Genomic DNA, 15783 nt, shown 5'->3' with positions numbered 1-15783 from the left:
ACGTAGCACCCTCGCTAACCCCTGCCTGACCCCTCGGCCCCCTGCTTTTACCTCCTCCTCACCTATGTAGCCTTATTCCCGCTCCACAGGGGTCATTAGTCAAACAAACTGTAGGTTTTCTCACCCTCTGTCATCGTCTGTCTTTAAGGAGAACCCTGCACACTGGAAAGATTCCCCCCGGTTACGTTTATCTGCAGCACGATGACAAGAAAGGACCTAAATGATCCATGGGTCTCTTCACGCTTCTGATTCACACTTTTACTCCAAGCAGTTGTGTGTTGGTGTTATCGACATATGGTATTATGTGCAAAGAAAGGACAGAATAAGCCCATGTACAGTCTGACCAGAGTGTAGAAGCATGACTCTGCATGACTGTTAGCTCTCCCTCTTCACACAGTCTGTGATCTCTGGCCCTCCTTTACTTGTAGCCTCTGATCTCAGTTCAGCACAAGTCAGTCTTTGTGTGCGACTCCTCGTCTCTCCTCTCCACACTCACACCACGTCCAGGAGGATTACCCATAAATCAGAGCACAGACGGAGGAGCGTGGCCTGGGCTTTAGAAGCAGTCTCTGGTCTCAGAGCTACCAGACATCCATCACAATGGCTGTCCAGCTCGGTCCCTCTGCTGTGAGTCGCTCTCACAGCTCCCGGTGTTTCAAAGACAAATTGGAGTGTTTTTCTTTTGTTCCTCAGATTTTTCATTGAGAAATGATTCTACTAAATAGTAAATTTAGTCACCAGGTGTATGGATGTGAGGCCAGGTGACTAGATATGACCTCATCTCCCTTTAAGATGCTTCTAATTTAAGACAGCATCACCTTTCCTGTCCCATGGACCGTTACACTTAGCTTTGGCTGATAGCTTATAGCTAAGAATGTGTCTGCTTATTTGGCCTATCCATTTCAAGGATTACCTCATTATTAGATTCTCCCTTACTGGCTGTTTTACTATTGTTCTTGTTGTTTTCTGTTCATTTTCTTCTGGTTGATCATAGCCACCATGTTGCAACCTGATAAAGCTTTTGCATATGCATCACATCCTAACCCTAAACCCTAACCCTAGAAAAAAAACGGCCCGCTGCAGCAGCAAAGTTTGGAAGCAGCATTCCAGCTGCTTAAGAAATTTCTCAAAGACAGAGTAAAAGCAATGAAGATACATGTTACTGTTTTACCCCTCAGACTTTCAAATCTTAACCCTCTGAGGTCTAAAGGTGTTTCCTCAATGTGTACATTATTTTTAAATTCGCTTTTTTAAGGTACTTGCAAATAACACATTACCCAAGTGTTTCATATCAAATTTTTCAGGACAATCTCAGCTTTATGCACACCAAGGCCCATTTTTGTCCTAGAGGACTGTGTAAATTATTTTAGCTGAATTTTGAAATCTGATTTTTGAAAAATGTTGAATCTCTTGTGAAAACACACCTTCACTCATGTGGATGAATTGTTTTGGTGTTTGAAATAGGTTTACCAAAGTCTTAATTTCACAAAAGTAGTGGAATTTATGAATAAAATAATCAGGAAGTGCAGAAAACATGTCTACAGTGAAAGTGTGTCATATTGTTTTGAAGCTGTGCCCCCTCCTCACTTCTTCTCAGCAAGGCTTCTGCAACCTTCAAATGCTTCACCATCATCGCAGATCAGCAGGTCTAATTCTCTCCTCTCACTCCTGCCCCTCGCCTTACCTCTCCTGGAAAAAATCGTGATGGGGCGGCCTTAGGGATTGCAGTGTCAACTGGTCGACAAAAGAAGGGTTCAACTATACTAAGCATTGCTGCTCATCCCACAAACGCATGTTTCTCACAAATGTGGCACAATTTAAAAGGGAAATAAACATGCTTTCCAACAGTATAAGATTTTTTTTTTTATTTATTTTATTTTATTTAACCAGGAAAACCTCATTTTGATCAAAAATCTAATTTACAAGAGTGTCCTGGACAAGAAGGGCAGCAGCAAGTATGTCAAGAATTGTTGTTACTACAAAGAAATAATCTACCAAACACAGATTTCCTTACTTTTTGTGCTAGATTTATAAATAAATAAATCTAGTAATAGTAAACACATAAAAATGTGAAGTCATGCAATTAAACCTGTATTTCTCCTGACATGTATAATACATCTGTGCTGTGTTTAAAAGTGCTAAAGTCTGAGGTTAACCTATGCAGCCAAACCTCTCTCTAAATCCAAATTTCTGTGCACTTTAATGATGCAGAACTTTTGTTGAGCCTTGCAGAAGTGAGGAGAGTGATCAGTATCCTTTCATCAGAGTTGATATCCATCACTGTCATGTAGTACATCATTTTTAATGTTTCAATATTTCTTCTGTTTGTGTAGTTGTCTGTTGAGCTGGAGGGAAAATCAACCAATGAAGATATCAAAGAGCTTCTCCAAATACTTGACAAACCCCACGTCAAGGTGAGTTTGGCTCCTCAGAATAGTATGTATATTTATTTGTCTTATTTGTAGCTGCTAATTAAGAGAACCACAGTGTCAAATCAAATGTGTTTGCTGTTTTTAGAAATGTTTTATTCTCGATTCTATTTCTCAGATAAACTTGAAAGTTTGTGATTAATTTTGATGTGATGCCCTTCTTTGTGTTGCTTGTAGGGTTGAACAATTCGCAAAAAAATCTAATTGTGATTTATTTTTCACAACATTACAAATGGAATTTAATATGAGACTATTTTTAGGTTCCTCATCGTATGTATTTTCGACAAATTCAAGCAATAAATCCTAAATTACCTTCATTCAGTCAGTCAGGAACACTCTCGTCATACAGTTTACCATTTTCTTTCAAAATGGAGTTACAGTTTTACTTGTCAGAAAAGGCTCTGCTCAGAAGATGCTCCCTGAGTTAGTTAAGAAGCATGCTTTGACTTTGCAGGGAGCACATGGCCAGAAACCCCCATATGGATAGATATGACAATGTACAGTGCTTAACAAACTTATTAGACCACCACCCAAAGTAAGGTTTATGCCACAGCTGCCCTAAATTAACAGCATTGGTAATTACCAAAATCATTTTTTATGTTTCTGCAATTGTTAATACACCAATATGTAGAAGCTATATAACCCAAATGATATTTTTAATGCTAAAATATAATTATTGTTGTTATCCATGAGTTTTCAAATTTACTAATTTCCAAAAACTGAAAAAATAGTAAAGCACATTATTATTTCTTGATTAATATGTCAAATTATAGTTATTTACTTGCATTCCTGAACAGAAAAAATTAGTTTTAGTGGTTGAATGTTATGCTTGATTAATTTCTGACTCCTCTCAGAGAAGCCCAGTGAGCTGGCTCAAATGTGGGTATAAAAAGTTAAATTCAGTTTGAAATTCCTCATTCCTGTTCAAAATGGTAAAACATGGAGAGCTCACTGATAATCAAAGAGTCCGCATTTAAGCACTTCATGATGCTGGGTGGTCTCTTAGACAAATAAGGAAAGACATAAAGTGTTCTCACAGTGTGGTCACGTATGCTTTGGAGTCAGTTGCCGAGACTGGTTCTTACGAAATGTGCCAAGGAAGAGGCAGGAAACCAAAGTTAACTGAAGCAGATGTCAGACACTTGAAGATTTTAAGTACCAGAGACAGAAGGAAGACCACTGCTGATCTTCAGGTAGAGATGAATGCTTCTAGATCAGAGTCTGTGTGAGGATACTCACTCCTGCAGCTCATTGAGGTAGGTGATGCAATCATTCAACTCACCTGCAGAGTCAGGTGTGTGGCTGATTAGCCTTGATGATGACCAGGTGTGGGAAGCTTATATATGCTTCTGAGCTCCAGCTCTCCTTGCTAACTCATTATCTCACCTTCAGAGATTCTGAGAGCATCTCCCTGGGTTTTCTCGTGTGTGTTTTGCATGAAAGAGTTTTCACAAGCATTTATGAACCTTTCTAAAGGAAGTCTTAGTTTACTGGTCACTGCAAGATCATTGAGTATCAGTGCTGAGGGTTTTTACTCAGCCATTTTTGGTTTCCTTGTTTAAGCTGATCTAGTAGCCTTTGCATGTCATTTGAGTTTACTCAGTCTCCCAAGTTGTTCCAGTTTGTTGTCAGCTGCTTGGCAGCAGTGGTTTAGTTTCTTGTTTGGAATTTGAATGGGAGCTTTTAGGTTATTTTTCACCAGCATATAGCTTTTGTTTTCTTTCCCCTCTTCCTATTGATCGCTTACAATTGTAGTGGTTATCCTTTTAGGATAACTTAAAGAACCCCCTGCCTTATCCGTAACTGTCCTAATTCCCCTCGCCCTGACAGTCTGAGAAAGTCTCCAGAATGACCATAAGCAGACGACTGACGGAACAAGGCTTAAAGGGAAGAATAGCTGCTAAGAAGCCATTACTGAGGCCTGCAAAAATCCACAAACACCTCAGATTTGCCAGGGAGCACAAACACTGGACTGTTGATGACTGGAAGAAGGTACTCTGGACGGAAGAGTCCAAGTTTGAACTCTTTGGTCAGCATGGTCATGTTTATGTCTGCAGAAAAGCTGGAGAACGTTTTGATGCCAGATGCATTGCACCCACAGTGAAACACGATGGAGATTCCTTTATGGTATGGGGTTCCATTAGTGGATACGGCGTGGGAAAATAAGTGAAAACTGACAGTATCATGAACAAAAACATCTACCACAACATCTTAGTGCATCATGGAATCCCTTCTGGACTGAATCTGATTGGTCATGGGTTCATATACCAACAAGGCAGTGACTCCAAGCATACTTCAAAGCTGTGCAGAGACTATTTGACCAAGAAAAAGGAATCTGGAGTACTGAAACTGACGGACTAGCCAAGTCAAAGCCCGGATTTGAATCCTATTGAGCAAATTTGGGATTTAGTAGATTCAACGATTGATCGCACAAAAGTTTCATCTAAAGCAAGTATGTGGGAACAGCTAGAAACTATTTGGAACTCAATAACAAAAGAGACTGTCGAAAAGTACATAAAAACAATGCCAGCATAAATGAAAGCTGTTATCAAGGCCAAAGGAGGCCATACAAGTTTTTTGGTTATTATGTGTGAAAATGGACTGTTTAGTTGTTTCAGTTTATTTGCCAATTAAATAACAATAACATTTTTAGTTTTAAACAAGTTTTTGAAAGATTTCTGAAATATTTATGTTCTCATTTTTATGACAGGTGGTCTAATAAATTTGTCAAGCACTGTATATCGAGAACAATGAAATTATTCAAAAGCAATTCATCCATAGTGGCATGAATCTGAGTATGAGGGTGCAACAAGCTTTTAGCTATAAAGGAGGAGGCTGGGATGGAGGAGGTGAAGCTTTGCCAGCAGCAGTGTGGTGCATCAGCATTAATGCATGGGAAGATTAATGAGGAATACTTCATGTGTAGATACACAGCAGTGTTGAGAGGGAGAGCTGTGATTGGCTGCGGGAGCTGGTAGGCAATAAATGTCATTAGCTGGCTATCAACTGATTGCAGCTGTGTGTATGACTTCTGTGAACTAACGCTAAGCTTCATCAGTAATAGATAGAATGATCTAGGGCAGAATAATTTTAAAAATATTGAATTGCTATTATTTTTGCTCATGTTGCAAATTTGATCAACTGTTATATTAAAAGAACTTGTCAATTTAAGTCTCTCATTTTGATTGCATAAAATCTCTGCTGCAAAGAAAGTATTAAACTAGTATTTTGACACATTTAAAGAAATATTTCAATTTCTGCATTTTGTAAATTGCAGCAGGCCTTAGGACATTCCAGTAAAGATACATGTGTGCAAAGAGAAGTTTTCCTTTTCTGCAAACTCAGCAATGACACAGTATTGCTGAAGTGGGACTGCACAGTCTTTTTGTTTGTTATGATAGTCACTGTTTCAGATTAGGGCCATTATTAATATTTAATATCTGCACAGTGATCCACATAGACTCTGTTAAAAGTTAACTTCTCTTAGTGAATGGTTCTTTAGCAGCTCTGTGACCCACTAACCTCCCAGTGACCTTTTGCTTGTATCACAGGATGAGACGTAACGTTAATAATAAAATGAGGGTTTCCTGTCAGGAGTCCATGCACTGTGTTGGATTTTGTTGTGTTGGAGTTGACCGGATGTGGCTGTCAAATAGCCATTCAAACAGGGTCTTTTGCCCTCATCTTCAGCTGCAGATCTTTGTCATTTAAAGCCATTACAATGATATCATCATCTCCATGCCTCACATGAATGAAAAAGTGAGATCCCTTCTGTGCACTTTACTTCTCTGCTCGTCTTTTTGGCGTCTTGACTCCGCTGGCCTCGTTATCCAGACGCAGACAGCTACAAAATGAATTTACACATTTTCATTTCAATAGCGTAACTTGGGTCATCCATCAGGCGCTGCAGGTGTCTGAGCCAGACAGAGCTGACTTCACGATCATGGTGGGACACAAGGAGAGCTGGACCGGCTCTGTTTTTAAAGCTCTGTCGTCATGCTTATTAAGGATCTGCCAGAAACAACAGCTCAGCATGAAGTCCTCCCCGCTACAATACACATGCAGAAAAGAGAGCAGGGGATACAAATACCCGATACCTCTCTGAGTTAAAGGTTGTGAAAAGACAGGGGGTTCCAGAAAGTATCAGGCTCACATCTCAGATCAGCACGTGGACTTTGGATGTCAACGCTAGTGATGTCATCTTTGGATAAAAATCAGTTTAGTAGCAGACATAAAGAGGGAGTGATAATATGTGCATCATCAAAGTATGAGCAAATCCAGTCCAATTATCTCCTCACAATTAACAAACATAATATCAAACCGTCTTTTTGATTGTGGTTAAACACTGAGCTGCACACTCGCACCACTACAGTCCTGGAAAAGAATGGTGGCCATCTATCACAGCTCGCTCTCCCGCTTTGCTTCATGGGGACGATGTGATCTCTTCTGTCTCTGTCAACCTGAAGTGAAATGCTCCGGCAAACGATCAGCACGCTCGCCATGAGGCATGCCTGTGTCAGAAATCCTCCGTTTATTATTTTAATTACTCTTACTGAGGAGGTATTTGGCGTGTTGAAGGATCGATCCATCACATCACACAGTTTCTAAGAGTCATCGATCAGGGAGCTCTCCAAACTTAAACCGACGGCAGCAGACAGGTCTGTAGGCCAGGTGTGCACAGACGCCAATGCAATCCACACAGCAGTCACCATGACTGCTCTGTTGGCAGGTTCACTTCCCGAATCCCTTTAGATTCGTTCTTTGTTTTATGTCTTGCACCCTTGCAGTCCCAGTTTACAGAATGAATTATGAACCTGGTCTCTTTTGTTTGTCTCATAGTTTAAAGGATTGACAAGTATGAACATTTTCTAAATTCCCCAGTCGACAGGAAACACATTATCTCCCTCCTGGCTATCACACACAAAGAGTTTTCATGCAAACCACAGTTCAACAATGATGAAACTAAGTTAACAATAAAACAAACTAAGTCAACAATTTTTCAAACAAACTTAATATGATCAAGGTTAAAACACACTTGGATCTCCCTTTAACAAAAGCCATGGCCATGCAAATCCTTCAGCCCTCCTTAAGCTCTTACCCAACTTGCAAAGGTCAGGGTTAAGGCCTTTACACACTAAGGACGACACAAATAACACAATATTGCAAATAATTCAGAGGCAAATTTTGACACGCCTTTCTACACATGTCAGAAGTGATGTGATTTTGCAGATGAATTATACTAGAGCCCTGTGAGGGACTCTTTCTTAGTCCCACTCAGGCTTGATATCTCGCCTTTGCTGCCTGCCTCCTCAGCACGTGCCATCCAATCCTGCCTGCAGCCTGCACGGATTCTGGCAATGTGTGTTAAATATTCAGAATAACAGACTGTGTTAAATCAAAGTCAATATTCATATGTTCACTTAAGCACTACCCTGATCAAGTTTTGTCTCTGAATGAAGGAAACTCTAAGAAAACAACCACAAGCTTGTCATGTGTAACCGTGCCACATATGGATAAAAAGGCAACTGGAAGTCTCAGACTTATTAAACTCCTGGTTATGGCTCCAACCTTATTTACACATCATTTATTTAAAAGTCAAGGTGAAATTGTTTCCTGATATCTGGAAAGTTTGTATGCTATAAATAGTCCAGCAAACTTCCATCAGCTTTCTCAGACAGGAGGCTGATCTTTACTCTATTTATGCCGTGCTGTTACCATCCTCATCATCAGATGCCTTATACAATAATGCCAATTTGCATGGAAAGGGGTATTTTTTTTCCCTAAATTAACTGCATAATGGCTCAGTGTCTCCACGTGCTGGTGCATAATATGTGGTGATAGACCAACACCAAAAAAAGGGGAGCATTAAAGCTGTGTCTTTTGACTTATGTACCAAGTTTTTGTGGCGCTTTAACAAAGAATCACACAACCCACCTGCTGGGGGTTGCTGACTATGCAGAGACAGACTTATATTCAGCACCGGCTACTACAGCTGACAAAACGACAGTCCAACAATGATTTCTCAGTGAATAATTCTAACAGCAACATGTGACATGTCCCCTTTATTATCTTGTTTAAAGGGGACATAATTTACCCTTTTAAGACAAGTGAATATTGTCTGAGAGGCCCCCAAAATATGCTGAAAAAACACTCCAGTATTGTATTTTTGTATGTCTAAAAATCCCCTCTGCTTCAGCCCTGCTCAGAACGAGCTGTTTCTGTGTCTGTGGCTTTAAATGTTACTGAGCTGTCTGACTCCGCCCCTGACTACGCTCCTCTCAGGAAATGGATATGGCTTTCCTGATCACGAGAGGAGGGAGGAACTTTCTTCCAAGCGGGGAGGGCCAACGGAACCCTAGGGGTGGAGCTAACTCCCCACATGACATCATGAGGGGAAATCTGAGAAAGACTTGTCTTAGCACAAATTTTCTGAAAGATGGAGGAAGAGAGAGGGGGAGGGAATGGAGTGTTCTAGTACTTGAGGGGATTGTGGACAGGCCAGGGGCACATAATTTTATCAGAAAAGCCTGACAAAGTGTATTTTGCATAATATGTCCCCTCAAATATGAGCACAGAGAAGTGCTTAAAAGAGAGCTAACCTTGAACAGGGATCATGGAGCAGGTGCATCACCTTATCCAAATATGTGAGCGTGTTCCATCAAAGCCCAGTTCTCCAGCTCTTTCACTTCCTCTTACGAGCTTGTAGCAAATGGAATGCATTCAACTCAGGTGTGATGCTGTTCCTAGCTCCGACATCTGTACTGCTTTGGCTCTGCTGCAAGGTGCATCTTACCCTCTTGGTCTGTTTACCTTCTGCACAATCTAATGTCCACTCAACACTAGGGTGACATTTTACAAAAATGCAGGTCTAAACTGTAGTCACTGATGTAGCCTATTATTACCACCATGAGCACTAGCTGTAAAGAGATATCACATAATATACTTTAAAGGACATACACTAAAAGTAAGACACTCCATTCTTATACGTAGATTTAGTGTCATTTATTTGCATTAAACTCTTGTGCTCTGATGGGATTGTTCAAATAAATCAGAAAAATAATTTCTAATAAAGTATTATCTGAATAGCTGTTGTTGTCAGGTTAAGTAGTTGATATTTCTGTGTGTTTAAAAGCCTTCACAGCATCTCTGAACGTGACAGATGACCTCACTCTTGGGTTTTGGTTCAAGTTTTGAGCACCAAGGCCTTAAAAATGAAACCAGGCTCCCTGCTGGCTTCAGTGTGAAGACTTGGTCAACAATAGATTGGTTCCAGTATCTGAGAATGGAGGGAGGACTTGACATTATCCTGTCTTTGTGTCTCACTTCTTGGCAGCATTCTGGCTTCAGGAATAACGTATGAAGACTTTCTGTCTCTTTTCTCCCTCCATCTGTCCTCCAGGGCACTTGATACCGTACCAGCCAGCCCCAGTGTAAATCACGAGGCCTGGGGTGTAAAACACAAGCAGATGGCTGCTGCCTTTGAATGGCGTCTCTGTGCGATAGTAACTGTATCACTCTTAATTATGGCTGAAATGATCCATTCCTAGGGTGGGGATATAAATCAGCCTCTTTAAAACTCCCTTCTCTCCTGCTTTCCCTCTATGCCTCAGACTTTCTCTTTTACGATTTACACATGAGAAAACAACTTTGGAGCATATTAGCCCCCCTCAGAAAGACTAATATTGACAGTGATGAAAGTGCCAATTATGATGGCCGCCTGTTTCCGTCAGCGTGTACGGCGGTAGGTGCCTGCTGAATGCGTTTGACTCAGGGCGGTGCACGCTGAGGTTCAAGGATTTGAGAGGGTGGGTGCCTGATCCCAGCTGGTCTACAGCAGCGCCCGAAACTCTCAGCAGGATCCATCCCGCCTTGGGGAGAGCAGTTACCTCGCACTGATCCAGCACTGCCGACTGAAAAACGAGTGGGCCCGTGACAGGACCAGGGGGCTTTAATGAGAGGCCAACACCAGGAATGTACGATGGAGTTTATTTAGTCAAGCTCAGTGATCTGTTTTTCTAGGATCCCTATTATGCCTAATGAACACAAACACACGAACCAAGGAAGGACGGGATGCCTGGAAAACAAGGGTGGTTTCACTTCCCCTCATGTTTCTCTCAGTCCTCTTGAGCTGCAGGGCCGACACAAGGATATCAGTCCAGATTTGATTAGGCTGCTAACCCACTGACACCGGGGCATAACAAGACCCACTGACTCATATCTGCCCAGGAAGGAGGCCTCCACTCAGAGACCCCTGCTCTACCTGTGTAGTTAGACTCACATGTCAGCGGTCACCAGCCAGGCCATGTACCATGTGCTATCTATTAGCATACAGCTGTTTTCGCTACTTCCTAGAAAGTTTTTACAAGGAATTAGCTGTGGCTCTGTTACGGGTTGTTAGGCTCAGCCGTGGGGGAGAATGTGGCGGTTTGGGGAGCAATGCCAGATTTAAGGAAGTGCCATGGATGAGAGGACACTCACAGGTCAGGATATTGGGCATGATGGATGGAGTTTAGAGGAAACAGCAGGAGGCAGGTTAGTGGAGGAAAGGTTGAGGAGGAGCGATGAAGGACTGAAGTTTTACTGTGGGAAGTTCTCTTAACTTTGGGACTTTTTGTTCAGTATCTGAAAAAGTTCTTTGATTTCATCACTGGCAAAATTTTTCCCTCCAGCTCCACTAAGAAGTAAACAATATATCACAGACGAGTAAATAATTCCCCTCTACACGGTTCAACTGAAGTTTTTGAATACAGAGATTTTTCTTGTCTGTCTTCAGAATTATCCTGTCCACACGCAAAGTTTTAAAAACATCTTTGCACCAAAACACAAAATGCCCAGCTGTAAAGAGAACACCGTGCCAACAGTAGCCTGTCCTTCATAGTGTGGGTGAAGCAGCAACAATGTCCTTGAAAACTCTCTCGCCATTTTCTCCGTGAGGACCATTTCAGTTCCAAAGTCGCCCCATTAACTTGAACCGGGTCGTATTCAAACCGGCAACTCCAGTGTCATGGTTTGTGTCTTTGTACTGTTGTATGAAGTAGGACTGGGCAATTGATAGATTGAATCGCAGTATGGACTGCAGCAATTTGCAAATCACTGTAATATTTCTCAAACTTGAAATGTGTCAAAATCCCGGCCTAATTCTGCAGCAGCAGCAGCAGATATTTTATGCATATTATGCAAACATTCAAGGTGTTTTTAGAATAAAAAATCCTGCCTTACTTTTGTGTACGTTTTTCTTATTTAAAACAAGATTGCCATAAAAATGATCATCCCTTCAATATAGCAATTATATAAAATTTGCGATATGAGCCAAAAAGAGTCGCAATTAGATATTTGTTCTAAATTGCTTTGGCCTAGCTTATTAGTTCTGTCTAATAATATGTATGTTGTAACATGGAACGATTTATTGCTTGTATTTATTGAAAAAAATATAATACTACTTAGTCAATCAACTCCTGTGTAACAAAGCTGACATTGACTTTAACGCCAGCCTAACAAATGTAAGTGCTATCTGCTGACAGAAACATAGAGGGAGAGAGCGAGTCAAGGAGAACAAGAAGAGATGTCAGCTCAAAGGATGGGTTCTTTCATGTTTGTTATGACCGTTTGCCCCACTCCAGATTAACAGTGTGCCTCGTATGTTTCAGTACTTTAGAGATGACTGTATAACATTACATTTCCCTATAAACTAGCACTGCCTTACCTAGCTGAACTCCTCCATTTTCACTCTCCAGCTTGAGCACTGAGATAAACCAATATGATCTAGATAGGACTAAATCTATGCTTTACATGTTTGCACCCAACTATGCTGATTTGGACCATTTCTATAAATAAAACTCTCAAAAGGAAGAACGGCAGAAAATCCTCACAAATTTAGCAAATTTGGCTTGTTTTTGCCATGAGATTCTTTGGTTGAGTTCATGTATTGTCCCTTTTGTTTATTTTAAAACCAGGCTGTTAATACCCTGAAAGAAATAAGATAAATCAATATTATTATTATTGTAGATTCCTGTTGTGTCTAACCAAAGTCCAGTTTGTTTCAGCATCACTGCAGTCTCATCAGGTCTTAAGCTGCACCGTCCCAGCAGAGTACTGTAGTCTAGCTCAGTGTCCCATGCTGAGACGCTGATGGATGCCTGCCTGACCCCCCTGTTGTTGTAAACCAGATCAGGTGCTGTGACTGGCAGTCAGACAACATAAAGAGAGCCACAGCGCTGCATGCATCCAGCCTCAAGCTCAAAAATCATTTTCTTTTGTGCAAAGCTTGCCGTCACTGCAGAGGCGAACTTTCACCAAAGGATGTTTTCAGGACATCTAATCCAACTCCACATTAGAATTAGATTTTTAGTACGCCCCTGTGGGAGAAAAATCAGGAAGAGAGACGGCTGCTACATGGCTCAAAACATCCTTGTGTAAATATTTGCCCTGTGATACCTCATGCAGCTCAGTGCTACTTTCATACTGCAGTGATAGCTCTGTTCAGATAAAAATCTAGAAACATAATTGAGGTCTTTACATCCCTTTGGTTACCATGAACTCTCCGTGTGCTGTCTCATGACATGACAAAGTGCTACAATCACAAAATACAGTCTGTTACCTGGAGCTCTATCCTGTTCTCTTTACTTTATCGTCCTCATCTGCAACAGTTTTCTTTTCTGGCTTTCTAAGAGAATTCTTAAGAATGTCAGCATCCTCAGACAAACACTACAACACCAAGTGTGTGTTTACACACGCTGCAAACAAAAGCCAGAAACACGTTGTTAGGTCTGTTCTGAGAAATGAAGCTGGGAACATTTCAGGAAAAAAATCCATAAAAGATAAGAATGGAGAAGAGAAAGAAGAAAAAGAGAGGGGATCAAGGTTGTTTGAGATAAGTTTGGAGAGAAGAACCAATAAAAATAAAATTTAATTGAGGAAAAATGTGAAGAAGAAAAAGATGAAATTAAGTGTGTTTATTTCTAGGAATTCTTTTTGGTTTGTGGTCTCGTTTTTGAGTTACAGCGACGTTTATGATCATTGTCAAGATAACATCACCAAATTAGACCTGAAGAATGCACTTCTGGAACACTGATTGTGTTTTATTATGACTTAAAGACATTTTGAACTGAAGTTAGAAGTTAGGAAATGTGGGAAGTGAACGATAAGGAATGCTCTGCTGTAATGGTCCCTCACTATACTAACGGGAAATGTTAAATTATCCTAAACAAATGCTTACTAAATGACTGTCACAGCAGATTTATGGAACAAAACAAATTTGGACACACCTCCTTCATCTCTAAGCTCAGCCTCCCTCTCCTGCTGCCTTCCTCCCCCATCCCTCCTGCTGATGAACATTTGAAAACAAAATTCTGTGGTTATTACATTCATTCATTTTCATTGACTTCCTGTCTGAGTACAGAGCTGCTTTTATAGAGGATAATGACATGAACTTACCACAGAAAAAGGAACTTGCTGTGGATTGAAAAGGGGAATAAGGGAAGTGGTGTATTTTTTTGAAACACAATGTTTAGGTGACTTCTGACTTGTCCACTGAGCTGTAGGAGTGTGAGTCAGGTATTTGAGCATACGCTGGTTCAACAATTTGCCTGTACTGTTCTGGCCTCCTGATGGCAATCCTCCAGGTCTGCACCAGGCCCATGTCCCACTTTCCAGGTATCCTCCCGGCCACCCTCTCCATGATGCACGTGGTTGCCCACTGATCCTGGGTACCCAGTATGCATTGAGCTGGATCAGGCCCAGGACAGTGCTGCAGGTACCCAGGCGTTTCCATCCTTGCTCTCCTGAGCACATCAGCATTAAACACATGGTCTTGACAAGGTTAGCCAAATATGAGCAGAGGAGAAGTATTCACAGTGGAGTCCAGTCTGCGCCTCTGGCCATCAGTCACCATCCAGGCCTCACAAGAGTGAGGACAGGAAGACTCGGACTTTTGTCTGCATGCCCACATACAAGGAATGCCACATTGTCTTGCTCAGCAACCATGCGCCCAATGAGCAAGTCCAAGTCTGCAGTTGATCTCAGCCTCGCAACCAGCTGATCGATGTAATAGGCTTTCAAGGTAGGTGAACTTTGGCCAAGGAGATGTGCATTCCCAACACTTCAGCCTCCTCATTCAGCAATTTAAGAGCCTGCACAAGGACATCTACTGTCTCTGCAAGGATCACAGCATCATCAGCAAAGTCAGCTCTGGACATCACCAAATGATGCTCCACAGTTTTCTACACTACCCGTCCCATTACTCAGTCCATACAGGTACTGAAGAGCATAGGGACTAAGACGCACCGCACCCCTGCCTCACCCCCTGATTTGTGCAGCAGCATTTGAATGGTAGGGTCAGAATTGGGCATGAACATCACAAAAGCCTGCCAGACCAATAAACATGGCACGTTCAAAGTGACTTAAATCACCTTAAATTCTCATGCTCAGTTTAAACTTGCTTTACTTGTTACTGCACTAGTGATCAGGGGGTTTTCCTCCTAAACTGGGTATTGGTATCTTAAAACTGCCTGGCTGCTCTGCTCACAGGTATACAAATGACCTCTGTTAGTGTGTTTATGTGTTTGGTCAGCTTGTCTCAGTGGATCCTTTCCATAGAGCTTCACTCGTGTCTCCTCCTCTCATCTGCTCCCAGTTAGCAACATCTTGAACGCTGTACTGCAGCATGCTCCCATGTCATAAAACACACTGCTCCTCTTCTCACCATATCCTTCTCTCCGTCTCTCTCTCTCTCTCCCTCTCCCTCTCCCTCTCTCTCTACGTCCGTCTGGCACATGGCTTGGAAGATGTTTTTCTCACTTTTCTCTCCCCCTTCCTCAACCACGGAAAAAGCAGCACGCGTCCAGCTGCATCTCAGTCCTGGACAAGGAGTCGTTAAATAGTTTGAAAAATGAATGTCTCAATGGCATCATTCTTGTCTGCGTTTCGTCTTTTTTTTATGTCTGCTCGTGAATGTGTGAAATATCTGAGGCGGCTGAGAACTTCATTTCTTTGAGCCTACCGCCGAATCGTGCAGAACATCGCCTCTCTGAGTGCCCTGGAAAACATAAGTAATAAAATGGGTATCTAAGGCTGCCACCCCCACCTTTTCTCTCAGTTTTGAGCTAAGCTTCGGTTCAGGGTGGCTGCCTTTAATCACAGAGATGTATGGAGGGAGAACAAGGGTCTAATGACAATTAACCCATGTAGCTTTAAGTTCTGGCTCTGAATGCTTTTAGATCCATCACCCAGGCCTTCACAGAGACACCCCAATTCATAACCATCCTCCCTGCAGTCTCTGCACTTTCTCTGCCCGGCTCATACAAAGAAAAGATAGATTGGATTCTTAATAGCATGTATAACTACTCTTTACTTAGCT

The 15783-nt window shown here is 41.7% G+C and overlaps 1 protein-coding gene across 3 annotated transcripts in view; it reads left to right on the top strand.

The window, feature by feature from the left end:
* The window catches only part of mpp7a (membrane palmitoylated protein 7a), a 242472-nt gene that overhangs the window by 129123 nt on the left and 97566 nt on the right, over positions 1–15783 (top strand). For all 3 annotated transcript variants that reach the window (XM_041814353.1, XM_041814354.1, XM_041814355.1), the window contains one exon: positions 2334–2414. In XM_041814353.1, the coding sequence (XP_041670287.1) occupies positions 2334–2414 (81 nt within the window). The remainder of the gene's footprint in view (positions 1–2333; positions 2415–15783) is intronic.

This window comes from Cheilinus undulatus, linkage group 19 (assembly GCF_018320785.1).
Source record: "Cheilinus undulatus linkage group 19, ASM1832078v1, whole genome shotgun sequence".
Taxonomy (NCBI): Eukaryota; Metazoa; Chordata; class Actinopteri; order Labriformes; family Labridae; genus Cheilinus; species Cheilinus undulatus.
The sequence above is the reverse complement of the archived record's forward strand: the minus strand, read 5'-3'. Positions and strand labels throughout refer to the sequence as shown.